The 6959-nt window shown below is 64.5% G+C and overlaps 1 protein-coding gene across 1 annotated transcript; it reads left to right on the top strand.

Moving 5' to 3' along the window:
• The first annotated feature begins 34 nt into the window (after nucleotides 1–34).
• Nucleotides 35–6287, top strand: TMEM120A (transmembrane protein 120A). Its single transcript, XM_032200976.1, has 12 exons — nucleotides 35–158; nucleotides 1404–1522; nucleotides 1961–2077; nucleotides 2682–2741; nucleotides 3360–3455; nucleotides 3551–3640; nucleotides 4055–4120; nucleotides 4617–4678; nucleotides 4881–4973; nucleotides 5378–5442; nucleotides 5965–6033; nucleotides 6115–6287. Exons 1-12 carry the CDS (start codon nucleotides 84–86, stop codon nucleotides 6226–6228), a joined length of 1026 nt encoding a protein of 341 aa, XP_032056867.1. The 5' UTR covers nucleotides 35–83; the 3' UTR covers nucleotides 6229–6287.
• Nucleotides 6288–6959: the final 672 nt, after the last annotated feature.

A 6959-nucleotide genomic window follows, 5' to 3' on the forward strand; every position in this document is an offset into this window, starting at 1 on the left:
GGTGCCTGGCGGCCTCCAGCCTCGCTCCTTCTCCTCCTCCGCTGTTTTCCCTGCCGGCCTCCAGCCTCCGCTGCCTCTCCGCCATGGCCAGCGGCGCCTCGGCCGCCGACTGCCTGCGGGAATGGGAAGAGCTGCAGGAGGGCTACCAGCGCATCCAGGTACCGCCGGGCACCGAGCACTGCCTCCGGGGCTCCCCGCTGCACCCCCGTTGTGCCCAAAAGGTTCAGGACCCCCCCCTTTAACACCCCCATCCCCATGGCTCCGTGCCCCCTCTGCTCCGCCAAACCTCCCCGGAGAGGAGTGTGGGCAGGGCAGGGGCTGGCACCTCCTGCTCGACCCCCCCCAGCCGGCCCCGGTTCCCTTTTCCCCTCCTTCCTTCCCCCCGGCTGTTGCAGGCGGCTGTGCCCAGATCTGGGGCAAGGGAGGCTTTGAGAAACCCGCTCTTGCTCCACAGGGGTTGTGGGGACAGCCTGGTGCCGGCCCTGGGGATGTGACAGCTCCATCCTATAGCCCCCAGCCCCCCCGGCCTGGCACGATCTCTCCAGCAGCCCCCATGGAGCGCGGTGGTCCCGGGGTGGTGGGGAGCAGCAGGACCCAGGCCTGAAGCTCTTTAGGAGCGGGGGGCACCCACGGCACTGGGTCCCGGCTACCTGAGAGCAGCAGGAGCAGGAAAAGGTGTTTGTGGAGCACAAACGTGCTGCCGGGACATAAATCACTGCTGGGGGAGCGGGGAGCATCTGGGATCTGTTCCCCCCCCCCTGCTGCGGCCACGCCGCTCGCCCCAGGAGGGAGACTGAGGTATTTCCCTCCTCTGTGCCTTGCTTTCACCTTTCCCTGCTGGGAAGGGCTTTGACAGCTGCTGATAAAGTGCTTGATAAGAAGCGCAGAGCCCGAAACGCGTCCGCACCAAGGTCTAGTCCAAGGGTTGTCGCCAGCAGCGTGGAATTCTTTGGAGGTGGTGGTGCTGGGGCTGCCCGCGGCCGGGTTAAGGTTGTTTTTCAGCTGACTGGGACAAGGAGCATTGACACAGCGTGGCTCTCTCCTTTCCTGTCTAAATATAGCAGAAGAATGGCATCTAGCGTTACCCAGGTGCTGTTGGGTGACAGCGGCACGTGGGGCCCTGCAGCCGGCCCCACCACGAGCCCTCCTGGAGCAGGGGCTCCCTCCAACATCCCAGGGCAGGACCCAGGGGGCCTGGCCCAAACCACGGGCACCTGGGGTGACAGCAGCAGCAGAGCCACCTCTGTGCCCCCCACAGCAGCGTTTGAGTCGCAGCCCTTTGGCTGCAGCTGGGGGGTTCTGCTAAAATAACAGAGCCTGCCCAGTTTCTCCGTGTGGGCATCAGGCACCCTGCGCCCTCCTAGAGCAGGTATCTGGAGCGTGCTGCTCTCTCTTGTGCCCAGGATAATCACAAGCTGTACAAGCAGAAGCTGGAGGAGCTAACCAAGCTGCAGGACGGGATCTCCAGCTCCATCGCACGGCAGAAGAAGCGGCTGAAGGAGCTGTCCTTGTCCCTCAAAAAGTAAGCTGGCGTCCTGAGACAGCCGGGGAGGAGAGAGCCACGAGGACGGGGCTACTGCACGCACTCCCAGCTCTCCCCAGTGCAAACGTTAAAAAGTGCTGTTGAGGTCTGGCTGTACCCAGGCAGGTTTTCTCCTCGGCTTTCCCTTCCCCAGTTGTGCCCTGGCTGCAGTTGGGAGCTTGAGCTGCCCGCCTGGCGGGGGGAAGAGCTGGGAAGAGCTGCTGCCCCCTCCCTTTCACCCCTGCTCCCTTCCCTCCAGCAACCCCCAAAAAAACTCCCACAGGGGTTCTCCATGCAGCTGGAGGTGCCGACTCCCCTCCCGTGTGTCCTTCCCGTCCTTGGGGTGTCCTTGTCCGAGACACGGCCCCGCATCACACCAACCCGTGCTGGGCTGTGACCGAGGCTTCCCTGCTGCCAGCGCCTGCCTTTCCTCCCCAGATGCAAGGCCCACGCGAGTCCCGAGCAGCAGGAGTCCATCCAGGAGACCCAGAGCCTCATCAAAGAGCGGCAGAACGTCTTCTTTGAGATGGAGGCCTATCTGCCAAAGAAGAACGGGTAAGAGGTGCCTCACAGTCCCTTTGCCAGAGGGATTTGGGACAGCCGGGCTCTGCGGGTACCAGGGTCCTCCCGGAGCCGATCCTCTCCCTGCCAGAGGGGCTCCTGGGGGAGGCGGAGGGCTGGGAGGTGGCTGCTGCCCTTGGAAGCTGTCCCCAGGGCCGGATCCTTCACCTCCACCCCTGAAGGGAACCTTAGGGCCCTTTTTGGGGTGACAAAAACCTTCGATGTGCAGCACAAGCCCCCGGCAGCTGTAACACCACAAGGCACGACCCTGCTGTCGCCCTGCCCTTGGCTGCAGCCGCCTCGCTGCCCCAGGACGCCTGGGACAGAGCCAGCCCCGGCCTCCCTGGGCCCCGCCACCACCTTCCCCTGCCCTTGAACCCCTGGCCAGCACCCGCTGGGTGCCAACAGAGGGGGTGGCTCTGCCCTCGGCCACCCTCCTGCCACCCTCGGGGCGGGATGCCAGCACCACGCACGCCTCCTGGCTGGAAAACATCTCGTGTGCCCCTTCCCAGCTGTCACCATGCACGGGACGGGGACAGGGAGGTGACAGCCAGCCCTGGGCAGGCGCCCACCACACGCCTCTGCTCTCTCTCTCCAGGTTGTACCTGAGTCTGGTGCTCGGGAACGTCAACGTCACGCTGCTCAGCAAGCAGGCTAAGTACGGCCCCTGTGTCACGGCGGGCGTGTGCCTCGGGGGGGGATTTGGGAGCCCCTCGTCACAAGGAAGCCGTAAATCTTCCCCCGGGCACGTGGCTGCCTTGGCCCACCTCGTGCAGATTCCGTCCCTGCTCTGTTCAGTTCTTCCTTTCCTAGAACTGGCCCTTGGGCTCTGCTCAGCTCCTGGGGCCAGGCTGGGACAGACCGTTCAGATCTGCCACCAGCACTGTGCCAGAGTTTCCCCCACATCAGGGACTTCCAGGAGGGACAGAGTCATGGCCAGCCCCCTCCTCTTCCCCTGGGGAAACGCCGGGCTTGGCCCTCAGCCTCCACACGCAGGGAGGTGCTGAGCAGAGAGCCCAGACCCCATCCAGTTCCATCAGCTCCCCCAAAAATGCTGACCAGACCCCGATCTGCCCGGCTCCCCTGGGAGCTCCCCTGCTCACCAGTGTGAGCGCAGCGTGGTTTGCTCTCTCAGAAGTGCCCGGGGACAGGGATTTCCCTTCACACCTCCAAGAGGTTCCCAGCAGAGCAGCGCTTTTGCCCGGCCGGGCAGGACGGGAGGGGAGGACGCAGACTGGCAGCAGCCACCTTGCTCCAAGCTTGTGCTTCCCCGCAGGTTTGCCTACAAAGACGAGTACGAGAAGTTCAAGCTCTACCTCACCATCATCTTGCTCATCGTGTCCTTCTCCTGTCGGTTCCTCCTCAACTCCAGGTGAGCCTGGGCTGGGTGCTGGGCGTCCTGCAGCTGCTGCTGCTCGGTGCCTGAGCCCCGCTGCTGCCCTCTGACACCGCTCTGCTGCACCCCAGGGTGACAGACGCCGTCTTCAACTTCCTCCTGGTGTGGTACTACTGCACCCTCACCATCCGGGAGAGCATCCTGATCAACAACGGATCCAAGTGAGTCCCTGGGGGCTCGGGGAGGGCAGCTGGGAGGGGGGTGTGCAGCCACCTGGTCCCCCCCCGTGGGGCCACGGTGCTGCTCTGCGCTTCCCAAGGGAGCAGCTGATGCCTCCTACTCAGGGTGTGTAGCAAACCCTGGTAATTAGCCGCACGAGCTGGCTTTAGGAGGCAGCTGCTGGCGTGGGAGGGATGAACTCACCGTGTGGAGGTGGCAGGGAAGCCGGAGCAGCCCCCGAGTGCCACCTGGATGGGAGGCGCTGGGTCCCCGCTCTGCTTGTAGCCATTTCGTGGCCATCCCTGCTCCTCACCTTGCCCTGGGAGCCAGAGGGTGGCTGGCACGTGGCTGGCTCTGCCTTCCTGGGCTGTGCTTGGATCTTGACTCCTGACCCCTGGCCTGTGTCTGCCTTCCAGAATCAAGGGCTGGTGGGTGTTCCACCACTACGTCTCCACGTTCCTGTCGGGTGTCATGCTGACTTGGTAAGCCTGCGTCCCCTCGGCTCCTGGGGGTAGGGACCACAGCCTGCCCGCTGATGGGGCCTTGGCCCTACAAGCTCTGACCCGTAGCTCTATTCCTGCTCCACGGACGTTGAGGTCTAACGGGCAGCTCCACGCAGCCCTCACCGGGCCCAAGTGCTCCAGAGAGCAGCAGCCAGCAGCACCCAGCAGGGCAGGCAGCACCGCTCGGGGCTCCGGGTTGGGAAACGCGACCCCAAAGTGTTGCAATCCTCCTCCAGGGGCTGCCGCAGTGTTTTCCTGACCCCTGCACCAGCCTCCCCACTGCTGGCTCCCCAGGCCGGACGCTTTCACGCTGCAAGCACTGTTCTACAAGGCACTGACACGGGGGAGCTGCGCTGGGGTACCTGAGCTGGGGAGCCCCCTGTTTTGGTGGCAGCGGTGGCAGCCATGGGGCAGGCAGGGCTGAAGGCATCTCCTCGCAGCCCCGCACGCCCCAGCCAGCATCCTCTCTCCCCAGGCCAGACGGGTTGATGTACCAGATGTTCAGGAACCAGTTCCTCTCCTTCTCCATGTACCAGAGTAAGTGCTGCTGGGCCTGCTGGGCTCTTGACATGTGGCAAACTGGCTGTGGTTGCTCACAGCTCTGTTCTTCTGGGTTTTCCCTTGGCTTTCCTCCTTTTTTTGGCCTCCCCGGGGCGAGGAAGGTCTCAGGGTGGGGACGATGCTGGGGCTGAGCACCGCAGGCTGGTGCCTCCTGCCCTCACCCGCCCTGTCCTTGCAGGCTTTGTGCAGTTCCTCCAGTACTACTACCAGAGCGGCTGCTTGTACCGGCTCCGAGCACTGGGCGAGAGGCACAACATGGATCTCACTGTGGGTAAGCCAGGATTCCCCTTGCTGCTTGTCCCAGAGCTGCTGTCACCGCTGCTCCTGGGCCCACGGCTTCTGGCAGCCTCCCTCCCAGTACGACTGGTGCTAGCCTAAGTGGGAGCTGTGGTTCCTGTTAGCAGCAATCTAGACGGCGGCCTCTGCAGCCCGGGGAGCTCGCTGTGAGGGTGGTCCCATGAGAGGAGCTTCCTCCAGAGGCCCCACTGACCCCAGGGCTAGGAAAACCTTCCTGAGACCTCCCTGCACGCACAAGTGCCCGCTGGGAGGCTGCGTGAGCCTTCGGGGCCTCAGTGAGGGACGTGGCCACTGCACCTCCCTGCCCCTGAGCTCAGGAGCTTGGCTCCACGCGGCCCCGTAACGAGCGTGCTCTCAGCCAACCTTCATCCTCTGCAGAGGGCTTCCAGTCCTGGATGTGGCGAGGCCTCACGTTCCTGCTCCCCTTCCTCTTCTTCGGGCAGGTGAGTGCGCACCGATCCTCGCGGGGACCTGCAGGAGGCCAGAGCCTCAGGGGGGGCTGAGTCTTAGCACATTCCTGCTGTGCCCTGCAGAGGCTGAGCCTTTCCTTTTCCCTCCGAAGCACCACCTCCACTGCCTGGCTAGCGAGGTGGGGCAGCTGTGCCAAGCGCTCGAGCGATGTGCAAAGTACAGCAGCAGGGCTGGCTCTGCCAACCCTCCCCAAACCCTGCTGAGTGTCAGCTCTCGAGCTGCTGCACGAGGTCCGGTTCCTCCTTGACTCAGTCAGGCTGATGGCCGAAAGCAGTGGGCTGGTGGGGGGCTTGCTGCAGGCCGCAGGGCTCCAGAAGGTGGCAGGGAAGGGGGAAAATGTCCCAGCTGGGTCCCCTGGGGGCTGAGCGCTGTGATCCCGGTGCTGTGCCGGGGCAGGCTGGCCTCATGCAAGGCTTGTGCCTGGAGGAGGTGTCAGGATGAGCAGCAGCACGGGGCTGAGCCTTGGAAAAGCCCTGAGCCTCCTGTCTCTGCAGTTCTGGCAGCTGTACAACGCCGTCACGCTCTTCAGGATGCTCCAGCACCCGGAGTGCAAGGAGTGGCAGGTAAGGGGGGGCTCCAGCAGCTGCCTGGGGAGGGGGAGTCTGCACCAGGCACGTCCCTCTGCTGACCCCTGCCTCCCGCAGGTCCTCATGTGCGGCCTCCCCTTCTTCATCCTCTTCCTGGGGAACTTCTACACCACCCTCCGCGTCGTCCACCAGAAGTTTCAGAACCAGAACAAAGACACCAAGCGGGACTGAAGAGGGGCGCAGCGGGGGCCAGGACTGTTTGTTTCTCCCCGCTGGCTCCATTCTCCGTTCCCAGCTCCTCGCCTCGACGCCGTCCAGACGTGTCTCTCCCCGTTCCGTGGGACAGAGCTCGGGGGCTGCTCGTGAATAGAAGCGTTGGCTGCGGTGCTGGAGCTGTGCCCGTGTCGCTCACCTGGCAGCAGGAGCACCCTGCACCTCTGTCCTGCCTGCCTTCCTCCCCCGGGAGGAGCAGGGGGGCTCGGGACAGCCGCTCCCCTCCTCTCTGCCCTGAAGACAGTCACAGGAATGGTTCTGGGGTGGAGCCCGACTCCTCCTCACCCTGCTGCAGGCAGGGAGCAGCCTGGGACACCCAGCTCGCATCAGCACCCTTTGGGACGGGGCTGGGCGTGAAGCTGGCCCTGTCCCCAGCCCTGCAGCCGGGGCAGCTCCTGGTGCTGAAGGCAGAGGCCAGCAGGGAGCAGTCGCTGCCCCTGCAGCCCCTTGGGCTTGTTGGGGATGTTGGGGGCCGTGCAGACAGCCTGATTTCCAGCATGGGCTGCCCCCTGTTCCTCCTCGCTGCAGGGGGGGCTGAGCTGGGGCAGGGGAAGGGGTGGGAGCACCGCGAGCCTGCCCCAGGCTCTACTCGAGCTGTGTGAGCAGCACCCTGGGCTTGCATCTCTGCGGGATGCACGTGCAGAAATAATAAAGGGAAGGCGCTGCCTCGCTCTGCTGGGGTCGTGGCA

The sequence above is a fragment of the Aythya fuligula genome, chromosome 20 (assembly GCF_009819795.1).
Source record: "Aythya fuligula isolate bAytFul2 chromosome 20, bAytFul2.pri, whole genome shotgun sequence".
NCBI classification, from domain to species: Eukaryota; Metazoa; Chordata; class Aves; order Anseriformes; family Anatidae; genus Aythya; species Aythya fuligula.

What these genes read in the sequence shown, in the direction of transcription:
- TMEM120A (XM_032200976.1), top strand. Translation starts at nt 84, where the DNA reads ATGGCCAGCGGCGCCTCGGCCGCCGACTGCCTGCGGGAATGGGAAGAG. An exon ending in CTGATCAACAACGGATCCAA is followed by an intron (nt 3,641 to 4,054) that starts GTGAGTCCCTGG and finishes TCTGCCTTCCAG; the next exon opens with AATCAAGGGCTGGTGGGTGT. An exon ending in TCGGGTGTCATGCTGACTTG is followed by an intron (nt 4,121 to 4,616) that starts GTAAGCCTGCGT and finishes CTCTCTCCCCAG; the next exon opens with GCCAGACGGGTTGATGTACC.